General features: G+C 46.8%; 1 protein-coding gene across 1 annotated transcript; it reads left to right on the top strand.

Annotated features, from left to right (window-relative positions):
• On the top strand, positions 1-25,574 carry MLLT1 (MLLT1 super elongation complex subunit; the record flags this gene model as incomplete). The annotated part of the gene is made up of 12 exons (XM_079546748.1): positions 1-12; positions 2,837-3,017; positions 5,794-5,876; positions 13,954-14,097; positions 15,493-15,618; positions 17,748-18,293; positions 21,374-21,461; positions 21,874-21,985; positions 22,956-23,055; positions 23,245-23,316; positions 24,908-24,979; positions 25,446-25,574. 12 exons carry the CDS (start codon positions 1-3, stop codon positions 25,572-25,574), a joined length of 1,665 nt encoding a protein of 554 aa, XP_079402874.1.
• Positions 25,575-25,833: the final 259 nt, after the last annotated feature.

Genomic DNA, 25,833 nt, shown 5'->3' with positions numbered 1-25,833 from the left:
ATGGACAATCAGGTGAGGGGAGCGGGACCCCACGCCGCCCTTAGTGCCGCCACCCCGCATGACCCCCCCTCCCCCAATAGAATAGGGGGGCGGGGCCCCTTTAATGAGGAGAGACTGAGATCCCCCCTCCCCTGGCTGGGGTAGCTCCCCCATTTCCCTTCCATCTTCTTTTGTGGGTGGGGGGGGCCGAGCTCTCGCCCCTTCCTGGGCGGCCGCGCCGCAGCCTCGCCCTCGGCGGGGGGTGGCAGCCGCGCTTCCCGCACATTCCTGCCCGGGCTCATTGGGGGGGTGGTGCCGGCCCTGCTCCCCCCCACCCTTTCCCAATGCCGTGAAGGCATTTGGGAGGGGGGTTCCCGCCGCCCCAGTAGCTCTGCAGGGCCTCAGCGGGAGGAGCGGGGGCTGGAAGTTCACCTGGGCGCCCTGCAAAGGCCTTTTGTGTGCGAGGCTGCAGGCAGGTCGGCCCGGCCCGAGGTAGGGCCCGCTATACTGCGAATAATAACCCCGAGGAGGCCGGATGGAGCCTGGTCATGGCTTTCAGGCAATTAGCGCATCAAACAAATAGCAGAGCGCGCTACAGAGCGTTTATTAAGTGGAAAAGCAGACTCCTTTTGTATTATTACAAATCGTTTAATGGGATCCTGGTTTCCCTTTGTCGAGAGACATGCTTGGGGGGAAAAGAAAAAAGAAAAGATATGCGCTGTTTTTAGCAGAGAGACTTCGGGTGTTTGTTATGGGAGGTGTTATTTTCAAATGTGTTTCAACTTCTGGCTTAATTCAGAAGGGTTGTTAATTGGACCGATATGTGAGGAGTATCGCGAGTACAACTTTCACTCTCTGCTAAGCAGTTCTTTCATGTTTAATTTTGTTCTCTTCCACATAGTCCCATCTGTTTCTCAGCTAAAATTTCTCAGCCGTTTCAGCTAGGAAAGCAAATAGTGTGGAGTGACAGCCATTTGCACTGCGCTGGAGGGGGGTAGGAACTGGCAGCAGTCACAGAATTTAAAGGGGAATTACAGATTCGATAAGGTGAAGCTGCAAAACAGAGTAGATCATTTGATGCCCGAACAGCGCGACGTGCCCCAGGTATAGGGCGTGCCTGTGGGCACCTTCCCCAGTGGGCCAGGGCTTTAGGCCACCTCTCCATATAGTGCTCATCCACGAGGGGAAAGATCACCGTGGTTTGAGTGAAGCACCTTGCCTTCATCTCGTTCCTTAACGTGACATAGGGGAGCAGACAGCCACGCAACATCATTTTAGCGCGGGAGTGAGATGGAGCCAGCGTAGATAAGCCCTAAAGCACAAAAGAGGAAAATGGCTTGCCAGGAGAGCTTGCAGAGGACAGCAATCTGAAGGAATGTGTTAGTAAAGCAGGTGAAGCAATTAATTACATGAGTTTGCCTCTGAGTCTTTGGATTGATGGCAGCCGAAGCTGTTTTACTGTGAGGATAATTGCCTGAAAGACTGTGTTAAGGTTTATAGTTGAAATTAGAACTGAACTGTGATTTGGGAGATGGAGCTTTGATGCCCGGTGCTCTGTAGGCTTCCCGTGTGATCTTTTTACAAAGGAACAGAAAACACTGAGATGAAGTGACTGAAAGGCTTTTTCAGAAAGTATTAACGATGCTCTGAAAATTACTTTCTGATAAAATGTCAGGTTAGTTGGACATACAAAATGGTCTTTGAGCATTTATCATGGTTGTGTTTTCTGCTGCAGTTCCTCGATAGGAAAACGTGGGTAATACTTTTGCCGAGCGTTTGTCTGGAGCTCGGGAAGCTTTTCCTTTTTGCTGCTCAGCATTTGACATCGTGCCCTCAGGTTGGGTCTGTGTTTTGCTTGTAATGACAAATTTGGTTACCTTTCCTCATTGAGAGCTGGCAATGCATTTATTTTCAAGTCTTAGGTGAAGAATGGCATAAGGACTGAAAAGCAGCCCGCTTATTTTTCATAAACTTCCAGTTGTTGAATATGGTAGTGGTTAATTTGAGATGGCTGTGCTGCTGGTTTGGTTTGGATAACATACACGTAAAATTAGCCTAATAAGCAGTCAGGTACCATGGGTGTGATTCCATCTCTAGCAATCGTGCCCTAAGATGTGCTTCCTTTAACTTGTGTCTGAATCACATTGGCTTTTCCCTATTATATCTTCTTAATTCATTGCTTTCTTCTGACCACGAGGTCTGAAAGAAGATGTGGATCTTTGCAATGTCTAAATCTGTTTTTTAGGACGTTTAAGGAGATTTTTAATTTTTATTTATTTTTTTACTTTGTGATACTGAATGCATCTCTGTTATTCTATGATTAGAATTCAGGACTACACATCAGAATCAGGTCATTTTAGCATTGGGTATTGTGCAGGCATGGTACATGTTGACTTTGAAAGTCAGTTAATACAATTATTTAAAAGAACCCAAGATCATAGCTGTGTTCCAATGAATTACAGAGTCTTGAAAATACCATCAGGCACCAATTTGTGATCTGATTTTTCCCATTACGGCTTTGTTAGTGCTGTGAACATCAATTTCTATCTCTGACTTTCTAGAAATAAACGCAGTTCTGCAGTGAGGACTTTGCTGACACTGTAGTTGATAAGTGAGGCAGATAAACCTACCCCTCCTCTAAAGCCCTTTTCTCTGCAATGCTAATATTAGAAAAATAGGTACAAAGAGATGCTTGGAGCTATTTTTATAAAACCTTTTCTGGTTGATAACTGTAGTTGTCAGAACGAGACTAATCTCCCTGTGGAGGCTGTTGTGCAGTTGTTATCCAGCATCTTCAGTCTGGGCGCTCAGCATTGATGTGTGGTTTGCTTACGTTCTGACCTCTGTCCTCAAACAGTGCACGGTTCAAGTCAAATTGGAGCTGGGGCACCGAGCCCAGCTGCGGAAGAAGCCCACAACTGAGGGGTTCACCCATGACTGGATGGTGTTTGTGCGCGGCCCGGAGCAGTGTGACATCCAGCACTTCGTGGAGAAGGTGGTCTTCAGGCTGCATGAGAGCTTCCCGAAACCCAAGCGAGGTGAGTCGCGTTTTGAAGATGGGATTTCAGGTCTTCTGTGTGAAATAGCACTGTGCAGTTTAGACTGTCCTGTACTGTCATATTGCTGTAAAATCTCCTCTTGAAGAGGAACAAAGTATGTCTTCCTCGCACTTGAGTCTTCACCTTAACCATCTTTATTTGAGGAAGGTGAGGGAGAAAGAATGAGACCTTTCTTCTGATGGAAGGTTTGGAGGTGAGGTGCTTTCTCCTCCCAAGCAGCAGTATGTGACAGCAGAAGGTGATCCGTGTTACCAAATGGGAAAGGCGGGTTTGGTTTGTTAATATCAGCCAACAAAAGCTGGAAGTGTGTGATGGGTGAGAGGCCCTCAGATAGGGGACTGGTGTATGTGCTGCAGCAGGGAGACTTCTGTGCTGGTCCCTGGGTTTGTTCAGCCCAGAGCAGAGAGGGGAGGGGAAGCACTGATCTCTGTGACAGCAACAGGGCATGAGGGAACGGCATGGAGCTGTGTTGGGTGGGAGGGGGTTCCAGTGGGGGTTAGGGAAAGGTTCTGCACCAGAGGATGATGGGGATGGAACAGGCTGCCCAGGGGCAGTGGGCATGGCCCCAAGCTGCCAGAGCCTGGGTGGTGGTTGTGCAGCACTGCGTCAGTCATAGAGGATGGATTTGGGTTGGTCCTGTGTGGAGCCAGGGGTTGGATTTACCTGTGGATCCTTTCCAGCTCAGGATACTCAGTAATGTATTTTCTGTAAGCGCTGGTGCAGTCTGCAAGGTTGGGAAGCTGCACGACGGAATACCACTACAAAAATTGCAGTGCTGTTTTCTGCTGGATCATTTCTTTGCTCTGAGTGTGCAGCAACATGAACCTTATTGTCGTGGGGCAGCTGGAATGTGTGGTGGAGGAGCAGGAATTGCCCTTCTTGGCAGCAGCAGGGCCTTAGATCTATTTGAGATTGTGTAACTGCATGCTGTTATTATGTAGTGTTACCAGGAGTGCTGACTGCTTAGCAGTACTGCTATAAATTACTTTGTAATGCACATTCTCTCAGATACTTTTTTTGGAAGACTGCTGGTCATGCAGGATGTGTTGGGGCTGCCCCCTGCACCATTTATTTGTGAGAGTCCACAACAGAAAGCAACTGTGAGGTTTTCAGCTCCCAGGGATGTGAATTTAGTGTGGATGTTAATAATATCTCCTTCAAACTGACGTAGTAAAACTGATGTATGATAAGGCAGTGCAATACTGAGCTGGGAGCTAATTTGTAGAACAGAAATTACAATCTGCTGTGCTACAGTTCTTGTCATCCAGTGTAATTACATTATTACAAACAACTGTACTGGGATGGCACATTGTCTTTGCTCAGTGGGTTGCCGTGTCATCTACCTTTAAAGAGAGTTTTTCTCTTCTCTTAGGGTTTAAGTGCTTTCTTAAGCTTGCTTATGTAGATTGGAGAGGTTTCTTCTGGTGGCTCTCCCTTACTTGAAGCAAAATCTGGTGGTGAGGGTGGGCTTGTGCTAGGGGCAGATTGCTGCTGTGTCAGGTTTAATTTCTTAGGATAGGGTGGAAAAGGAACGAAGGCTGCTTGGCAAATGGTCTTAAGATTCCTGACTCCATGCTGACGCTGTGTTTGGATTTTGTGCTTTTTTTCCACGAGTGGTAGGGCTCCTATGCAGAAATTCAAGTGGTTCTAGGTTGAGTATTTTTAGATAGGTTCTATTTTCCCTGCCGTTGAATTTTCAGTACTGCTTACTGGCACCTTTATGATGGTTCTTAGAGCTGGGAATAAAGTATCTGTGCTACAAGAAAATTGCTGTGCTTTTTAGGCTTGAGGTACTGCTTCCTAATCATACTACTTGCAGTTCTTTAGAGAAAGTCAGAAGACTCACACCAAACTCCCCTAATTACTTTATTGACTTGATTTACATGTATTGTAGTGCATGAATTGTGTGCAAGTGCATCCGGTTCCTGAGAGGGAGAATTTCTGTGTCGGTCTCATGTTTCTGCTGGCAGTTGCTATGTATAGCTGTGCCGTGGCCAAGTGATCCTAGAAGCCTTTAAGCTGCCTCTCACTAAGCACAAATACAGCAGTAGGTGATAGGGAGGATTTAGTGACATGAAAACACAACAGGTAGTGGAACGAGGAGCAGGAAGCACCTAGATTAATTTCTTAAAGTGATTAACTTCTGCCATCTGTGTTCCTGCAGCAGGTAGCAGCAAACTGTTTCACCTCCCTCCGTTTCCACACATATGAAATTACACAGCAGTGTTTGTGTGCCCTTCAGGTTTGTTACAGGGCTTGGATGAGGCAGCTCCAAGTCTGGCTGTTACATAATTACGAAGATGAAGCATTGCAGGAGAGCACTCCAAAGGGAAGAACCAGCAACCCTGGTTGCACGTTATCCTGTCTTGAGGAATAAATGTTGGCATCCAAGTAAATTTTCCTTTCTGTGCTGTTCACCTTTTGAAGCATTGCACTTTTTTCACAGTGGCTCTGATGGAGCAGCACAGGGATGTAATTGTATCACGGCAAAGAGGAGGGGGGAGAGCCTTACTGAGTCTCTGGCACAGTGTGTTTTATATTTCCTTTCTATGGGGGGAGCTAATCACAGATTTTCATGCTCTTCACTGAGCCCGTGGGCAGCATCTCATTGCGGTGGTGTTTTTTCCTCCACAAAGATCACTGTTTTAACGAAGCCATCGGTTGTCAGAGCCACGTTTCTCATCTTTTAACTTGTTTTTGGCTCAGATGAAGAGGCATTGTATTCCAAGTTAACGTTTCTGTATTCTCTTTTCAGTGTGCAAGGAGCCCCCGTACAAAGTGGAGGAGTCTGGCTACGCAGGCTTCATTATGCCCATTGAAGTGTACTTCAGAAATAAGGTAGAATCTGATTTCTGGTCTTGTAATTGTTTTGAGCTGTGCCAGAGACTGAAACTGCCTGACAGAAAGACTCTAAATTATGTGACTGTTTTATGTGTGTGTTTTTTATTACTCTAATAAATAGAATTTAACTGGGAGTTGGAACCTCCTGCCAGACTTCAAAAGAAAGCTTTTGGCAGAAATGGGATTGTATAGAAAGGTGATATCAGGACAGCGTGATGGCCCTGGAGATTCTGCACAGATATTGTGGCACCTGTGGCAGCCTTCTCTCCCATGGATAACATTAAACCCATTTAAAATATGTTTTGCAAATGTGTAAGTAAATCAGTGTAAAACACTGACTCTTAAACGTTTGGAATTGCTGTGTTGGCTGGCAGTATATTTCAAAATTAATTAATTTTTTGCAGGGTTTATTTTAATAGCTGCATAAGTATAAAATTTACGTGGGCTTGAGTCAAAGACTTGCATTTGTGGAACAGGTATTTAAAGCTGTGTTAAAAATGCTGTCATTTTGATCCAGTGCTCTTCCAAAAAAGAAAACACAAAACGGTTTAAATCTTAAGATGTACTGCCAACAAATGAGTGTTAAAATTTGGGATTTATTACTTGCTTTAAGTCTTACCACAGAGGTCACGTGCTACATGACTTGAAGAAGGTTATGAAAACAGAGATTTGGACACTTGCATTTGTATTAACTCAGTTTCAGTTGAATTGTTTTGTTAAGCAGGGATACAGAATCTTTCTGGTTTTGATTACTACTTCAAAAAAAGAAAAGGGGGGGGGGGGGGGGGAAGGGAAGTTCTGCTTATTATTCCTGGGAGGGAACTTTGATAAGTGAAACGTTAAAGCTTGAAGGTACCTCAGTAATGTGTGCTGTCCCCCCCACCCCTTCAGCGCTAAGCACATGACCCCAGGTTGGCTGTGCAGAGGGCCATTTGTTATGACCTAATTCTGTTGAGCTTCAGCATCTTTTCCACTGCACCTCCCACAAACGTGGCTGTTTTTCCCTTCTTACCCTAACTGAGCACACTGTTCTCCTGGTGGTATCATTTTTGAATCATCAGCAGTTTAGGGCTGGTTTTTTTTTTTACTTGCCACATTGATTTGCCTTACTTTCAGTGTGATTTAGTAATATGCCAAATAATGAGACTGAGGAACTGGGACAAGAATTCTTTGCTTACAGCTTGGTTTTGGGTGGGTGGGGTAGGCCTCAAGGATGGGGCAGTGCAAAGGATAGGGGATGAAAGCTGATGGTAGAACAGCTCTATTGCTAAGCACTGAAAACTGACTTGAATGCTCAAAACCAAAAAGCAAACAAAAAAGAACACCAAAAAACGCCCTCACCTGGAAAGCTTAGAAGCAGTTTGATTTCTGTTGGCGTCTCTGAGGTTTTGGTTGGCAATCAGGAAACTCTTTGCCTCTCTGTGTTTGACTTTGCCTCACTTCAGGTTCAAAATCTGCCTTTACATTCCTGACCAAAACATCTGAGCTTCCCTGTGCTAGTTGCTGTACCCATTGCATTGTAATCCCTGTTACCCATTGCTATGGGTGAGATATTTTGTTCTGCCTTTTTCTCTTCCTTTCTTCACCCAGTCTGTTCTCATGCCTGTCTCCTGTGGCTTTCTTTCACTTCTCAGATCCTCCTCTCTCATTTCTGCCTCTCCTGTATCTCCTTGTAGCTGCCTTTGTTTGCATTGTCTCCATCTGTATGCTTTCTTTCTCTCCATTCCTTACATGTTCCTCACAGAACACAGGGCTGGCAGCTTATTTGAGCATAGCTTGGTTTTGCACCCACCAGGATCATCACTTCTCATTGCTCCTGTTAACACATCACCTCATAGTTGTTCTTTGTAGCATCAGGGACGTGATGGCTTTTATACATAAGGGTAAGAGCAGCATCTGTCCTTGATGGAAACAATGGAAGTAGCATTTAATTTGGGAGAAGGTGATTGGGCTTTTGGCAGTTCAGTCTTCGGAAGCACGAGAAATAAGTAGAAAAACTGTTAGTTGTGAAATGCTCATCAAAAACACAGCAAAGGTGCGTGTGTTGTGGAGAAGTTCTTGTTCACTGTAAGTTGTTTCATTGACTGATGGAGGGGTTCTGTCAGCAGTGTTTGAGGAAGAACGTGGGAGCTGCAGTCTTGCAGTGCTTTATTTGAGCAGAGACCTGTTTCCAGGCTCAGCTGCGAGCTTGAGACGTGTGAGCTATGCTGAAGTCATTTTAAATTTGCTTTTATTGCTTAGCTGTGATTTTTCCATCTTTATGTTGTATTTTCTGCCCATTTGGAGGCCAAGTTTGGCCTGTATGGGTGCTGGAAAATTCAGAAGCTGCCCACTGAGGAGATTCGGGCTTGTTGGGTGTTCAGTGCTGAGACTGCCCAAATATGAAGAGTTCTGTGGTTATTTCCAAGGAAATGTAAGAGGTGAAAGACAGAAATGCAAAGGCTGGGATGCAGTAGAAGTTAAAACATGTGGGTAAGAAGAGAAGGATGAATGGTGAAGGCTTAGAACGCAGTCTGATTTTCTCCTTCGTTGAAGAATGTGACATTCAAGCACCAAACAAATAAGTATTTATACTGAACGACCATATGTTCACTCTGATCTCTGTAAACCTGTTGACACTGGCAGGGATCAGCTGTTATGTGGGGAGCACATATTGTTCTGAATTGATGGCAGCACTTTGCAGCGTTTGGGACTCATCCTTGAGTCAGTCTCTGCACGGGGGTATTATGGATTAATTTGGGGATGGGATAAAAGGGGAGTTTTGGAGCTGGCTGCCCGGGATGAGCGGGGTGGCTCTTTGTGGCCATATGCTCCCTACATTCTAGCACTTTTTGTTGATTGAAGTGTATCCTCTCCGTTGAAACAAGAGCTGTAAAGGCTTTGGGATTTGTTTATCGATGCATGTTTTGGCTTTGTAAAGGTGAGAGGGAAAAGGATTTGAAGCAGGAGTGGAGTAATCTTGGAAGGCTGATCTCTGCCATGGTTGGCTGGAACTTTTTTCCCCAGTTGAAGCCTCCTTTCTTAGCAGTTTCCTTTCTGCGTTCTAATTTGTTACTGGGATGATAAATAGTGGCTGTCAGAGCCAGCGTGCTCTTTGCTTTGGCTGATGAAAATGGGCCTGCTCACTGCTAAGGAGCTGGTTTACGAAGAATGGCTTCAGTGTGTTTTTAATGAATCTCATCAGGGATTTTTCTAGGCATGGCTGCATGAAGCTGCCCACCAGCTCCTCCGGGCGGAGACCTTTCTGTGCCTGCCCGGAGTTCTTTGGAGCTCAGTGGTGCTCTTGGTCCCACTGGGGCTTTTGATTCCTCCCCATCAGACAGAGAAGTGCCAACAGAGCATTAAGAAATCCTCAGGAGCCAGCTCTTGTCCTGCATAAACACAGTTATGCCTTTGCCTTGTTGGCATGCACTTGTCCTGTGCTGTCATACAGCTCTTCATGAGGAGTTCTCTCAGTCGTGTCCTCCGAATCACAGAATATGCATATTTTGAATATTGCTATAAACATGAAGGGCTCGTGTTGGCTTCTGGAGAGCCCAGGAGCCGATGCTGGGAGCTCTGCAGTCCCACTCGGTGCTGCTGGCAGCTGAAGCCCCGCAGCTGAACCTGAACAATAAATGTCAGGAGCTCAGCAGGTTAAATAATAAAGCTTCTGGAAATGCTGTTGACTAATGATACTGGATCATCTGGGAACTTTGGGACTGAAACTGTTAGTGTGTTATTTCTAGTTTTAAGTCCTTTGTGTTCCTTCCTGTAACGAGGGCTGCTGCAAGTGGCTTCTGGTGCTTGAATCAATACAAACTGGATACAACAAATGTGGGCTGTTTTTCTAATAATCTTCCCCTCCCCGTTTCAGCAGTGATTCTTCTTTCTTGGCATCTTTGTCTCCAGATCCGTGTCTTGCAGTGGCACACACTTTAATCTGGAGGCTGTAGTAGTGCAGGTATGACTTCAGCTTCAGTTACATTTTTGATCCTAATGAAATAGGTCAGTTCTGTGCCTTCACGTTATTCTAATGTAAGGCAGGCTGTCCTAATGCAGCGTGGACGTGGTGTTGTATTAAGACAGTGCCTCCCAATTTCATTATAAGAGATAAAAGGCTCCCAGTATTTACAGAGCGCAGTACACGTGATGTAGGTTTTTCTGTTAGTGAAAAGGGAGGGATGTGAAGAAGGCATGGGAATCAGTTTGAACCTTCCAGTGAGGTTCAAAATGAAAACGTACGTTTTGCCCCTTTCTGCAGTAGTTATAGAAGTGTTACATAAATGCATGCACTAATGATCCTGTCTTTCAAGTTGGAACTCAGTGAGGACGCTGTGTGTGGGTACGTGTGGCAGGAGGGGTGAAACCGAAGAGCAGCTGAGCTAAGGATGAGCTGTGTTAGCTGGAGAAGTGCTCCTAAGGAAGGTCTGTGTTGATGCAGGGCATTTGTTTTACCCAGCAGATGGCTGTGTTCCTGGGCCATTTTGGTTCCAGGGTCTGTGCAGGTGTGAGAAAGCTGCGTTTCACCTCTTGCTGTTTGCTTGCTGTTCTGAAAGTTGTGCAGGGAGTAAAACTGGATGTTGTCTGTGCTGTAAGTGCAAGCATTTGTTGCTCACATTTTTGAGGTCTGTTCTGTATGACCTGACTACCAAACCCGCAGTGCTGCATGTGCTGCTGAGCAGTGAATCTTTTTTTGCTTGTTTCTGTCCTAAATCCATACACGTTATCCATAGCTGTCCTTCCCTCTGCCCTGGCTGGAAGACCTGTGCTGTGTCTGTGTCTGATGGAGAGGTGGCAGGCAGTGCCTGGCAAGGGAGCGTTGTCGAGCAGCAGCCAGCATCGTGTTGTGGGTTTGTGAGAGATGATGGAATGCTTCTTTTTGGGCAGAGACCGTTTTCTTCACATTCAAAGAAAGCAAAAGACTTTGAACAGAAGCTGCTGCAAAATGCTGTTCAGCTATTTTACTAAATCCTGTAGAGTCTCAGCAAAGATCAGGGCGCCGTGTGAGCAGGGTGTAACATAAGGCTGCTTGCTTTAGAAGTGTATATTGCCCTATTCACTGCAAGTCTGCAGCAGGATGGCATTACCAACCAGGTCCAGCTGAATGGCCCCCGTTGGGCTGGATGTGTGGCAGAAGTGCTGCTGGATGTTATGGTTATTGAATAACCATTGAGGCTGCTTCCTTGGTGTGCTAGATTTCGGTAGATAATTTTGTTTTATGGCTTTCTAAAAGTGATTTATGAACTGTATGCGCACGCTACCAGCGAAATCCTTTCGATTTGTGTTCGGTGGCAAAGGGCACACCCTGCCTGCAAAACAGGAGGAGGAAATTTTAACAAAAGACTTTGAAAAATTCCTGCTCTTACCAACAGTGCCAGAAGAACTTTAACCCATTGCTTCAGAACTCGAAAGGAAAACAAAGCGACTCCTCCGGTCAGAACTGCAGCAGCTGTCAGTGCAGGCAGGAAGCTGGAAGTAGTGAAAATAAAGCCTAACAGGCTCAGGTTTGGGGGTCGGTGGTGGGGCAGGCGGTGCTCACAGTTTGGCACTGGCTGGGCCCTAATGCGATGGCACACCTGTCTGCTTTGCCTCTCCCAGCTGAGGTGTAAGGGTAGACGTGAACTGGATGTAAGGCTTATGGTTTTTCTCAGAGGGAAGGAAAATGCCCACAGAAAGCCTCTCTCTTTGGTTTTGCTCAGCAGCAGCAAGGCTCAAATATGGGAAGGTGGAATCCTCTCGGAGCAAAGCTTGGCTCTGCTCTATGGGTGCTACTCAGTCAGTCAGGAGTAGATAAGTGGTGCTGCTGTGTGAAAACTGCCTGGAGAATGTGTGAATCCCAACATCTTATTCGGAAAGATTCCAGTGTGGCTTTCTGTTAGAGGATATGTAGGTCCAGATCAATGGGCTTTCTTCTTTCTTTCTTCCCCCCCCACCTCCTGCTCTTAATGGTTGTTTAGAAGGGAGAACCTTTTAGGGAAGACCGGATGGGTTAAGCTTTGGAGTGCTGTGAGCTGTAATCATTAGCAGCCAGTGAAGGCAGTAAAGGGTGTTTATTTGCAGCTTTTAGCTTTGAGACTTTTGTACTCCTCCTTTTAGGAGTGCTGTAAGCTCAACCATTCACTTGGATGAGGTCTTCTGATGTCCTGAGCTGATACAAAGGATATTTTAATGGCGGTGGCGTTTGTCTGGGATTTGGTTCCCAGATGGGTCATCAGCTGAGAGCTGGAGAAAGAAGTGTTTAAAAGCTGTCTGAATTTTAGAAAAAAATAAGGGGAAAACAAACCAAACAGCTCATCACAGAGATCTGGTAAATATTTGGGAGGTTCTGTGGGAGCCTGTATGAAAAAAAAAAAAAAGAAACGAAGTACCTGAGACAAAAGGGAAGTGAATCTTCCCTTTTTTTCTCCTGCTCTGAAAGCAAAGGGGCAAAATGACAAAGCAGAGCTCTGTGTGCCATAAGGGCCTTTGACCAAAGCCTGCTTCTGCTAATGCATCCGAGATCAATTGATTCCATGTTGTAAAGCAGGAAAAGCGTTTTAGAAACAATTCCTAGGCCACATTTGGATTACTGTTCATCCTTCATTTAAGTTTATTAGACTTTGAGGGACCCTTTACAGCTGCTGTTTTAACTCCAGCATAGGCACACACACGCCGAGCTCGCTAATTATTTGGTTAATGAGGACAGGTTTTGTAGCAAAGAAGAAAAGGACGAGGGGGGTTTTCTTCCCATTCCTATGTTGTAGCAGACACTGAATGCTTTCAGGTGGCACTGGGTTCCTCAGGACCTTCCCAGGAGATGTTCTGCAGACCCTCATGTTGGTAGCATGCTCTTATTTGTTAATTTGAGACTCTTTTATTGCGTGTGGCTGCTTAGATGTCTGCCTTCCCCTGTCTGGGGAGACCTTAACTCCCAGGTGGGCTTACAGTGCTGACTTTGATGTAAACCAGGTGTGGTAACGGCACTTTTCATTATTAGGAGAATCGTTTGTACAAGCAGTGGCTTATTTAGGGATGCTGGCATCCCGTAAGCAAGCAGCAGGAATCAGTGTGGTCTGAAGCTGTTTGTTGCTTCAACCTATTTTCAGCAAATCTAATGGCTCGGGCTGGAAGCCTGCGGCATCTGTTCCCATCCAACAATGCAGCTACACCAGGAAATCGAGCTGCTGGATATGAATTGTGGAAAAGACTGCTGTGCAGCTGCTTGATGTTGCGCATTGAATGGGGCATATGGGATGCATTCATGTAAATACTGAATGTACTGTAGCAGGAGAGTCGATTTTGCCACCGTGGAGTTTTCATCTTGAAATGCAGAATGCAGGGTAAGGCCAGGAAATGGCATATCGACGTTCTGCAGTGCAGAAACAGCACGAAGTGTTTGCCACTGGGGGAGTGGGAGCGAAGGGATTTCCAGTTCGTGTGCGGCCAGCGCACAGCTTGTGCTTCTGCAGCAGGTGGAGCAGAACCAGCGAGGCACAGAGGATCCCCACAGAGGATCCCCAGCGTGCACACAGCTCGGGATTGCTTCAGTGGAAGTGCTCTTGGAAAGTTCAAAAGGCCCGGATAGCTCCCATTCAACCCCTGCTGTATGCACAGTGAGTGGGGTTTTACCACATGAGTCATCCCTTTGCCATTGTGTTTCATCTTTCCTCCGTAGCCGTGGAGATCCTGCAAGTTCAGAAGTTCTAAATAAAGGGTTATGGGTTTTTTCATGCTGATAGTTGTAGTTCAATTGCTTCCTGGAGGAGCTGCATTTGATTAAAAGCAGAGCAGCAGATAAAAGTTGTGAAGCTGCTTTCCTAGAATGACTTAATGCCTTCAAACAGCACGTTGCAGTCGCTGTCCTTCTCTGTGAGTTTCTTTTGCAGTAGAAGCAGTGCCCGAGCTTCTGGTGGAAGGTATGTGAGCTCAAGCTGGAGGTGCAAGCTGTTTATTTTCCAGCCTTGGAAAGTGCTCTGATCTCATGATGCAAAACGATGAATGCAGCACTTATTCGGTGGTTTATTTGGGATTCTCTGGAGTGACTGTCTGCATCCTCTGACTCAGGGTGCTTGCCAAACGTCTTCCTTTTTCCCAAAGTCTGTCTTGTTTTTAGGAGGAGCCGAAAAAGGTTTGTTTCACATACGACCTGTTTTTAAACTTGGAGGGAAATCCACCAGTGAACCACCTGCGTTGTGAGAAACTGACTTTCAACAACCCCACCAAGGAATTCAGACGCAAACTTATTAAGGCTGGAGGGGTAAGTGCCAGAGGGATCAGAGAGCTGAGGAGGTGCTGCTCGGATGTGTGGGGATTTAGTTTTGTTCCGAGGTTTCTTTCTCCTTGCGTGCAGCCCAGTAAGCTGCAGCTCTCTATGTTTGTTGAAAGGACCCTGCCAGCTTTCACTGCTGGTGATGTGAGCGCAGCGCTAGGAGCAAAACTAAGCCGTTGCTTTTGTGATTAGTGGTGCTTTATTTTCAATTAAAATGTGGCTGTTAACATCAAAGCAATGAGACCCCCTCTGGAAATGCAGATCTGTGGATGCTGCGTGCTGTCTGGTGGGCAGTCAGGGTTATCTGTGACCTTCAGTGTCACGAGATGCATCTGGATAGAAGAGCTCAAGGAACAGAGAGGCTTCCAGTGTATTTTTACTCCTCTTGGCCACGGGGAAGCTTAATAGATAGCATTTCTTGGTCAGTGAATGTCCTCTAAAGCTGGGTTTGGCTGCTTGTGACTTAGCTAATAAAAAATTAATGGAAAATACTGGAACTTAGAGGAAAAATGGGTGTGGGAAGGAGGGGAAAAAAAAAAAAAGCTGTACTCTTGAAGGCACAATAAGGATGTGAGTTCCAACATACAGTTGTTGGATAAACTGTTACTTCTGGGAAATTAATATGCAGTGATAGACTGAAGAAATTATCCTGAAATAGGCAAATGAGTACAAGCCAGCCATGCAGTACACAAAGTTTTAAAACACAGACATTGTCATGGCTGTCCTGAGACACCCCCATATTTAATAATGTATAATTCTGGTTTCTTTAAGGACTTTATTCAGGATGGTCCCCGTGGCTGGCCAAGTTTTCTTTGGAAAAGCATCTTTCCAGCCTGAAGAATAAAATGTGTATATATAAGTTTCAATAATAAATCTCAGGGGTAGTAAGTACTCCAAGCTATCTGTCCTGGTCTTCCCCATAGAGGAACAGAGAGGAGATAAGGAGGGATGCTGTTTCATGCAGGTCAGCATTTGGTCTTAAGGTCCTGTCAAGGGAAGTGCCCAAAGTCTGCTGGTGTCTGTTTGTTCTCTAATGAGGGAAGTTTTGCTCCTTCCTTCCAGATTTCCCTCGATCCCTGTTTGCAAAGTAAGAGCGTTTGCTGCAGAATACACAGTTTCTGCCTTTATGCTCAGAATATAGGGGTTTCCTTTAGGAAAAGTGTTGATATTGCATGCTGTCTTTTATTCATGGTATTTCAAGAGTTGCCTTGAGACTGAGCATCTGGAACTGTCCAGACAACCCCTGCAGTCTCTAAGGTAGAAAAAATAAGCGTATAAAAGATGAGCAGCATTGTGCTCACTGGGCAGGTGACTGGCTATAATCACGTGTTAATGGTCTGCTCAGCTTCACTCAGCCCTGTTTATCCTCTTCTTCACTACCAGGTGATGGTAATGCCAGAGGGAGCAGAAACTGTTTCAAGGCCCAGTCCCGATTATCCCATGTTGCCCACAATACCGCTCTCTGCCTTCTCCGATCCCAAGAAGACCAAACCATCCCATGGGTCAAAGGTCAGTGAAACCTGCTTTTGTTGCCTTGAGCTGAAGAGTTCTTTCACAACAAGCTAACAAGAGTTGTTCAGTAGCTGCTTCTACTGATTCTGCCTCTGAAAAGCTTTCCCTTGTGCTCTGAAGTTCAGTCCTGGGGTGATCTATATTGTTCCCATTTCACTGCAGCTTTTTCATAGTAGGAGCTCGTCCTGGTTTCCCTGGGACAGGGGTGATTTTCTCCATAGTGCCTGGTATGATGCTGTTTTCCCAGTAATTAAAAGGAGGTGGAGTCGTCGATGACAGAGGCTGTCACCCTGTGTAAGCCTGAAATAAGAACGTCCATCAAAGAGTTCAGAACTTCTTTTCTTAGTATTATTTAATACCAGAGTAACGCAGCGAAGACAGCTTTGGAAATCTGTACATAAATGTGTCACTCAGTTCCAAACCAGTTAATGGACTGGAACTTACAGTGTCAGCTGCATCAGTCCTTTATTTGCCCTCTGAACTGAAGGAAACCTTTTTATGATTTGGTAGGTTTATCTAAAGAGAAATTTAGGGGGAAAAAAAAAAACAAAATACATAATTCAATTGGTCAGAGAGGCCTTGGTGAGCTGTGTCTTCCTACTGAAGTGCAGTAGCAGATTGAGTTGTACTGAATGTTTTCTGGTTGTTTAGAGTTGTCCTTAATGCTGAAGATGAGCTGTGTGGCTCTTCTGCTTTCAGTTCTGTAGGTCTGGGGCTTTCAGTCTCACAGCAGGCTGATCAGACGCTCAGCTCTTCCTCTGTCATTAGAACTGCTTGGCATCGTGGTGTAAAAAGCATCAAGTATGTTTGGCCCAGCTGGTGATTTCAGGATTCTGTGTTTGCCTCAGCAGTTTGTAGCTCCTGAGAGGTTCAGGAGAAGCTTAAGCTTTCTTTGTCACTTGTGTAATAAGGCTGCTTTTGTGTAATTCTATGCAGGGGTGTGAATCCACGGGCAGTGTGCTCTGAAGCTGATTACATAGCCTTTATCAGGCCCAAATGTTAGCAGCAATGTGTTTTTTGGTGTAATACCACCCTGATGCCCGCTTTCTTCAAGGCTGTGAGCACTCCTGGTGCTTTGAGCACGCCTTCTGACATGCTGAAGCAGAATAAAGATGACTTACCTGGTAGTGCCTGATTTAGTTTTGGTCAGGAATTACCCATTAGAAAATGGAGAAGACAAAAGAGAAGTGAAGGGCTCTGATGCTGTGAATGTTTTACAGGCTGGTCCCGATTCTGTGACTAATGGGGTGGGGGGACCCACGGACCCACAGCCTAGGGAAGGGGGCAGGAGGAAAAGGGGAAAGGGCAGGGAGATGGGAGATGGGCCCAAAACAGCAGCAACGATCTGAGGAGGAAAGAGAATTTACTAAATAAGATGTCAGGATGCAGGTTGACACAATATAATGCAATATAGTAAGTACTGAGGCTAATAAATAGAATGAGAGCATCCAGAACCAAAGGCCTTACTGTAATGCTGAAGGCAGACAGGAGGGAGGAGCACACGACTGCAGAGATGAGCAGAAAGGGAAAAAGGAGATGGCTTGTGAGTGCAGTTTTATCTTTCCCTCTGGACAGAAAACGGAAGCAGAAGAGTGCAGAGTTCTCTGGGCTGTGTAGTCGTTCTCTTTGGAGACAGGTATGCCCAGAACTACCAACAATCCTGGAGCTGGAGCATCAACTCGTTAACTCCCAGTGCTCTACGTGATGTTATGATGTGGAATATCAATAACAAAAACCGTAAAACCTTGACAGGCAGAAGCTCTGGTGAGAATTGCCAGTAGCTACAGCCTGTGAGTCTGCTCCTCCAGGCTGCCCTCTGAGGTGCCCTCAGATGTTAACCCTGCACATTAACTCTGTGTCGTCCTTCTAAAGGCCGTGGGGAGGAGCAAGTGGTGGTGAAATGTTTCGCCCTGTGCTGAGGCCGATGTTTGTCTGCTGTCATTTTTTGCCCAAAAACTTGAGGGAAGCCTGAATGTCTGCCCAGATGTTTATGAGTACATTTGCAATCAGTGGGTGTATGTCTACATGAAACAAAGGCTTTAGTGTGATACACGAGAATGAAATTCTGCACAGAATAAAAAACCAATGTCATACTAAGCTTGCATATTTCTGTTGCTAAATCTTAGGATGCCAACAAGGAAAGCAGCAAGGCATCCAAGCCACACAAAGTAACCAAGGAGCACAGAGAGAGGCCAAGGAAAGACTCTGAGAGCAAAAACTCCTCCAAAGACCTTGAAAGAGAGCAAAACAAACCTTTGAAGGACTCCTCCAGAAAACCAACAGAGAACAAACTGCCTAAGGAGGAGAAGGCGCCTCCGAAAGCTGCTTTCAAGGAACCAAAACTGGCTGTGAAGGAGACCAAACTGGAGAACACCTCTCCAAAGGGTGGGCCGCAGCCAGAGCTGAAGTCTTCCAGCAAGAGGCCTTCCAACGTGGAGTCACCAAAGCCCAGTGCCAAAAAACAAAAGAAGAGCAGCTCCAAAGGGGTAAAGAACATCCTGGGGACGTCTCCCAGAACCTCGTCTTCCTCGTATCCAGAGAAGAAACAAACCAAGGAGAAGATGAATGCCAAAGTGGAAAAGGTAAAATCTGAAAGCGAGGCCAAGGAGATCAAAAAGCCGGTGGAAATGGAGGAGTCGAATTCGGAGGATGAGAATTCTTTCAAGTCAGAGGTGAGTGCAGATCGGTGCCTTACGGTAATGTAATGTTCTTGAATCTGATCCGAGTCCATCAATGGGGCAAATAATTTCACTTCTGCTTTCTTCTTTTCAGAAACAGCCTAAAAAATGTAAAGAACTCTTCCTGCCGTAGCCTGTAAGCAGTGTTATTGGCTAACGCTCAAATTACAACCACGTGCCATTAAATCTAAATAACTTGTGTTGTAAAACAAACCAAATTATGTTATTCTACTACTATTTTAAAAAGCTGTCTAAATATTTTTTTCCTCTTTACAACAAAGAACATTCCTCACCCTCTGTCTTCAGAAAATTGTTTTCCCAAAGAAGGCAAAAAATAGGAGGGGAAAGACACGACCCAGGTCCAGACAGACTGCTTCTCTTGTGTGCTTTTTATTTACTATAAAGAGGCTGTATATCTTCTAATGGGATTCCTGGGTTTGTATCGCATGGGTTTTTGGACTGCTTGCTTCTTTGAGAAAGGTTGGTTTGACTCGAGTGAATCTGCTGGGGATGATTTGCATTGTGGTTTAATCAGCGCTGTGGGGCTGTGAGCACGGATGTGTTTATTTGAGAAAGGGTTTTCACAGAAAATTTCCAGTCGAGGAGTTTGTTAGGGAAGTGCTAATTAAAGATAATCTGCAAAGATTTTTCCAGATCAAAGTGTGAATTTAGGGGATTAGAGAGAAACTGCTTCTCTCCGTTTAGAGCTTTGCAACCAGAGCGCAGCAGTGTGTGCTGAGCCCCTCGTCTGTGCACAAGGTGCATGGCGCTCTGTGCAAGGTTCAGTTCTCTGCCGACCTCTGAGCCCTGGAAGTTTTGTACTTGGTTATTTCTCAGGTCTCCTCCCTTGGGGCTCAGCCCACAGCTGTGAGCTGGTAGTGGTGGTAAGGCTCTGTGAAACCACGGCCCCTGTTTGTGTCTGCTGCAGCCCTGCCCTGTGCTCACCATGCTGCGCATGCCTCCGTCCTCCCCTGCACCAGCTCTGCTGTCTGTTGGATGCTTTGCAGAGCCCTTGGAGTGTGAGCCCAGGAGGAGAGGAATGCTGAGGGAGTTGGAGGGCAAAGCGTGGCAGCTGCCAGTCGGACCAGCTTGGGTTTCTGTGGAACGTGAAGCATGGGGATCTGACTGCATAATGCATTGGCACCGGCAGCAGAGAAAGCTGCAGGAGTTCTTTTTCCATCCTGGGGGGCTCTTTTTGCTCCCAAGGCTGCAGTTTGCTGCTCCGTGGTTTGTGCTGGTACAGCTGTTTGTGGATCTGTGTGGTAAGCCACATCACTAAAGTGAGTGAGCAGCTGGAGGTGGACCGGGGCCCGGAAACTCTTAAATCAGCTTTGCTGCTGAAGCCAACACATTGTGCAACGTGCTCTGGGGCTGCAGCTCCTCACTGCTCTGAGCTGACATCCTCGCAGGCTGCTGCTGAAAGGAACGGCCTTGCTCTCATTTGTGCTGCTGGCATGCGAGCTCGTGTGACTGCAGAGGGCTGGAGGAGTTCCTCCTTCCATTTCAGCCCCGCTGAAAGTTGGTTGTGCCTTTCTGTGTATTTGATTTTTTTTTTCCATCGAGACCAGTTCCCTGATGTGGCCTCGTGCTTGGCTGCCTAAATGCTGATGCTGACAAAAGGGAGAGGCTGAGACGTGGGAGCAGGATTGCTTCTTCCCTTTGTTGGTGGGAGCTCCGTGCCGTCGTGGTGAGCTGGATGGGCTGGGTGCCTTGGATGGCTGCAGCAGCCCAGGGGGGTAAAGCAGGAGGAGGAAGGGGCTGCCCAGTCCCTGCCTGTTGCTTCTCCAGTCCTGATGGGTCATTGCAGGGGAACATCTGCCAGGTTAGCAGGAATGAAGGTGATGGGATGGAATCTGAGGGCAGGACACGAGCACTGTGTTCTCCGATCTTAAAAATAGCGCTCTTCACTTTGTGGTAATTTTACTCAGCAAATAAGGCTGCCATGTGCCACTATGTCAGAAACTGGCATTAAATCTTTCTGCTTTGCTGCCAGACAGTTGACAAGGGTGATGCCCATTTTTATGTCCCCCATCCACTCCTTTTCCTTTCTTAAAGCTGAGCAAATGCAGCTCGAATCTTTGGGTAAAAAACTGTAGGGAAGGACACTGAGTGCTGAGATGGAAATCCTTCTGCTGCTTGGACTTCTTAGTGTCTGAAGCTGCTGATGTGCCTCTGCCTGCTGATGGATCATTCTGAGAGCATGAACGTGCGCTGTGACAAAGCTCATCCACCAGCGAGGATGTGAGGGTTTCTGTGGCAGGATTTGGTAGCAGAAATGATAGCTGGGTTCCCAAGAACGAAATGGAAACGTTAAATTTCCAGGGAGTTACTCCTAAAAAAGCCCCAAACCAGCGGGGTGGCACTGCAGGAAGTCAAGAATCTTTATCCTCGATTGCAGAGAGGCAAAAACCCTCCGGTTATTGCTGCAGTCACTGCTGCTGGGGAGGAAATGGTTATTTGCCTCCACTGCCACCTCGTGGCCCTGACACTGCAGCACCCGAAGGCTCTGCTGCTCCTGGTCTTGTTTAGAAACTTGGTGTAGCATTAAACCTTTGTTCCTGGATGCTGTCAGTAGTGCTGGTGCTTCGAGCTCTTTATTCACACGCGGTGCAGTGTGGTGGGGCATCAGTGCTGCCTGCTGGGCCAGTTTCACAGGAGTTAGCTGATCTGTGCTGTCAGAACGAACTGGCAGCAATGCAGTGCATCACTCAGGTCAACACAGAAACGACCGTTTGGAGGACATGGTGACACACTGGAATAACTTTTAAATCTTGGACTGTGTGGGTTGGGTCCCTTTCTGTGCTCAGTGGGTTAAAATCTGTGCAAATCCTGGGGGAAAACTGGCGCTGTGATGGGGGGGCGTCCATCTGCCACCTTCTGCCACCCCTCTGAGGTGAGCAGCACGGAGGGTTTTGTCAGGAGCTGTTGGTGCCACAGATGTTGTTTTTGTGTACCTTGCACTTTGTGTGTGCTCTGTAATTTCAGTGATGTACGACGCTGTGTTTGTGCTCTGTGATTCTCCAGATTAGAAGGATTAAGATTCTTTTTCTTTTTTCCTTTTATGGGGGGTTAAGTCTGTCCAGTCCAGTCCTTCCAACTCCAGCTCCAGCTCCGACTCCAGCTCCGACTCCGACTTTGAGCCATCTCAGAACCACAGTCAAGGTGTGTTGCCAGAACTGAAGTGCGTTACAGTCGTCCTTGCGTAAAGCTGAAAGGCTTTTGAAAATTAGACCTGCTCCCCAGCATCGTACAGCAGGTTCACGTGGTTTCTTCTATGGAAGTGTGTGTTGAAGCTGTGATGCTTCAGCGGAAGGCAGTAAGGTCATAGTGTAAATACAAACGAGCATGTTCCTTGTTTGGGCAGTTATTAACCCATCAGGACTGGGCTCTTTCCCCCACCGACTTTGCTTTCTGCCTCAGTGGGTGTTGCAAAATTGAAACAGCAGTGTTGTCTCCTCGAGAAACCTCGCTTGACGTTAATGATAATGAATCCAATCCGTGTCAGAGTTTGGCTGCAGTTCTGCTGTGTGTCTCACAGACAGGTGCTGCAGCTCTCTCTCCCCTCTGCTCGCAGGGCCGCTGCGCTCCATGGTGGAGGATCTGCAGTCGGAGGAGTCCGATGATGACGACAGCTCCTCAGGGGAAGAGGCAGCAGTCAAAGCAAACCCCGTCAGCCGGGATTCCAGGTGGTACCGAATCACGATGGGTGTCTGCTGTCCCTTTGCCCTCTGTGATTGGTATTTTTGCTCAGAAGAATCGAAGCCATAGGGTTCTGTGTGATGGGAGAGTGAGGGAAAGAGGCAACGCAGGTGTGGCGGTGAAAGCAGCGGGGTGAGAACAGCAGTGGGTAAGGAGAGATGAGTGGAGCTCAAAGAGGAAGCTGCTGCGAGGTGCTGTGTGGAACTCGCAGGTGTGAGTGACTGAGCTCCTCAAAATAGTCACCTAATTGCCATCCTCAGATCTGTGCTGCACAGAATGGTGCGTGACAGCTTTCATCTGCAGAGATTAGAGGAGTGTTGTGGGTGCTGTCAGCGTGTGCCGCTCACATTTGTGCTGCTGCTTCAGAACTGAGAGGTCTTCATCTCCACTGATGGTGCAGGCTGACAGTTGGTTGCTTGGCTCCCACGGGACTTGTTTAACAGCTGCTTCCTGCTTTAGTCAGTGAAAATAGTTGAATTTTGTCCTTCTGCCCTCAGGAAGAGCTGCTGTAGCCAAAACCTGGAGTCTTAGGCTGAATATTTGAAGCCACGTGCTTGGACAAGATAGCAGCTGCAGATTGCAAGTGGTGTTTGTGTTCCACAACAACCAAAAAATCCTTTGTATTTTGCCATTATCAGCTAAATTATTATCAGGAAAGGAGATTTCTTCTAAAGCACAATTTTTATACTGTTGAGGGGATGAGCAGTGGCTTTACAAACTCATCAAAAGTAGGATGCAGCTGTTGGGCAGGAGAAGAACGGGATTAAAGAGGAAATCTCAAAGGTCATAGCAGAAACACTAAGGTGATGTGTTGTTTTTACCCTTCATCTGGGCAGTGTAGGGTTCAGTGATGAGGAACAGAATTAGTGGGAATTAGTTTCCCTTAGCTGTCACCCAAACCACGTGGACTTCCTGAAGCTTCCTGTTGATGCTAATTCTGTGCTGCTTGTTTTTCAGACTGAGCCTCAGCGACAGTGACAGCGACAACAGTGCAGACTCCTGCCTGCCCAGTCGAGAGCCTCCCTCCGCTCAGAAGCTGCCCCCAGCAAACAATAAGGTACGGCAGCTGCGTGCCCACACAGCACTGCTTCCTGCTCTGTGTTCAGGGCCTGGTGTGAGCTGTGGGTAGCAGCAGTGCTCCTCTGTTCCGCTGTGAGGTAATTCCAGTGCTGCGCACGCAGGCTGTTGAAGCAGCACGTTATCTGAACTCACGTTTGTCCCTGCTGTTGATTTGTGTTGCCCTCAGGCATCTGGAAGAAAAAGCCCGGAGTCTTGTAACAAACCAGAGAAGATCCTGAAGAAGGGAACCTACGACAAGGTGTGTGTGAGGATTTGCACATCGTGCTGTGTAGAAAACAGCTGGAGGTGGCCAAGCTGGTTCAGATTGCTCTGTGCTGGCAGGTTAACAGCTCGAGTGTAATGATAAACAGATGTTGAAAGGACAGACGTGGGAGAGGGACACCATAGGAACTGTGTGCATTAGACTGGGACACCCCCGTGTCTTTGCCATGTGCAAGATGTTAAAATGGTTTTATTTGCCCTTTGTGTGACCCACTGGTGTGGCTGCTGCTGCAGTAGTGAGCACCTATTCATTACAAGGCAGTTTTCATCCGCCTTTCATCTTACAAACTAAAGATTGGATTTTCTTTGGAGCTCTGCTTTGCTGTTTTAGTTGAATTCTTTATTTGCTGAGTGAAACTCCCTTCTTTCTTCCCTCCAGGGAAAGTCAAGCAGTGTGTATGCGTGCTGCTTTTAAGCAAATACTCAAATCTCGAGTTGTCCAGGACGTTCTCCCCACGGTGGTTTATTTTTGTCCCATAAATCAAGCAGGAGCTTTAATGCTTTTCTTGAGTCTAATCATGGAGATCCTTAAACTAATCAGTCTGTAGCTCTTCCCCTTTTTTAACACGCTTCCAGCAGGAGAATAGATCACAGGATAAATGTTTGATGTTGGTTTAAGTGTGGTATTGGAGGTGCTAATCTCCTGCTGGCTGCACAGCCTTTACCGCTGATACTGTTAATGTAGCTGAGATAGCTTATCTGAGCAGAGCTCTGTAGGTAATGGTGTCTTTTATTAGACTACTTAATGCAGATAGAAGGGGACACCCTCGAGACCCATCGAAGGGAGAGGGCCTGAAATATCATCAGCTTTTACAGCTGCCAGTGTTTTTGTGAAGATATTAACCCTCCCAGAAAGCGAAGCATTCCGTTCAGCTGCAGCGTTCTGGGAGAAATGCTTTTCTGTGCATAGCTGTGTTGGGGGGAAGCCATGTCTCACAGCTTTTTTGTTTTCCTCCTGCCTTGGTACAATTACTTACATGGGTTCAATTTTGCTGATACAGACACGAGCAACTCTGAGAGTGCTTTAGAAATTAAGAACCCATCCCCTGTGAGCAGCAGGGGCTGCAGTGTTGAGATTAAAAATGAAAAAACAAAACCAGCCGAACAGCCCCTTATATAAGAGCAGCAAAAATGATGCTGAGCTCATAAACCATCCTGGGCTCCCCATTGTGTTGCACACAGGCTAACGGGGAGCACAGCACTGCAGCTGAACACTGCTCATCTCTGTGTTGGTGCAGCTTTCCTCAGCAGTGAGTTACTGGCGTGCCCTGCTGATGGAGAGCTGCACTGAGCTTCACCACGATGCATTTCACTGCGTTGAGCTGCTCTGAGCTCAGAGGTTCTGAACAGAGTTTATTTTTAACGAAGCAGCCAAGCTGGTGGTGTTCAGACATCTGCATTGGTGTGAGGTCTGTGGTCTCCCAGCACTTGATAGAGGAGGCAGCACAAAGTGTAGGGTGAAACGGGTTAGGAGGGCGTCTGAAAGAGCCTGGAGCTGCTCCGATCGCTTTGGCAGTCGCACAAACATGCCACGTGTGTCACTATTTCTGTTCCTGCCTCCTTTACAGGCCTACACTGATGAATTAGTGGAGCTTCACAGGCGACTCATGGCACTACGAGAGCGCAATGTGCTGCAGCAGGTAGAGATCATTGGTCAGCTTTCTGTTCTCTGGTAAACTCCGTGTCCAAGGGTCTCAGGCAGACCCCTGTGATGCTTGGCCATTCGCTGCCTCTCCTTCTTGAGATGGTCTGGTTCACTTTAAATGCAGATCTGTAGAAAAAAAAAATCAGATGTGCATGCGTTGCTTTTGTTGAAAAAGGCACAGAAGTGTGGTTTGTGCATCTCCCTGTCGTTCTGGTAGCTGTCCCAAAGCTGGGCTGTCTGATGGCAGAGGAAACGTGCCCAGGTCGCTTCCCAGACTGAGTTAGAGCAGGAGGAGCTGCTTTGCTTTTCTGGGAGATTTTCTGGTTGTGAGAGGCACGTGACTCTGAGGCTTTTCTAAAGGGATACAGAAAGGAGAGGAGGGTTGCTTTGTATCTGCCAGTCCTTCTGGGGTGCTTAATCTTTACGTGCTCTATCGATATTGTTGCTCATCTCCGTTACAGATTGTGAACCTCATTGAGGAAACGGGGCATTTTAACGTTACCAACACAACCTTTGACTTTGATCTCTTCTCCCTGGATGAAACAACTGTTCGTAAGCTGCAGAGCTACCTGGAAGCAGTAGCAACATGACCTCGGCCTTGGAAGCAGGCTGCTTTTGAAACCAGAAATCCCCTTTATTGGTACCAGGAAACGAACCCATGGAACTAGGCCTTCTTATTCTCTCGATTCACCCGAAGCACTGCCTTAGAGAACAGCCATGCTCTATGAATGCACAGCCAGCTGCACTTTCTTGTAGGCTTCAAACAGGCACCCATATTGCTGAGTCTGTCCTCCCCAGCTTCCTAAGTCCGCTTGGGCGCAGGTCCTGAGCAGAGCAGAAGAACGGCTG

The sequence above is a fragment of the Tetrao urogallus genome, assembly GCF_951394365.1.
Source record: "Tetrao urogallus genome assembly, chromosome: 25".
NCBI classification, from domain to species: Eukaryota; Metazoa; Chordata; class Aves; order Galliformes; family Phasianidae; genus Tetrao; species Tetrao urogallus.
This window is presented reverse-complemented; position numbering and strand designations above follow the sequence as displayed.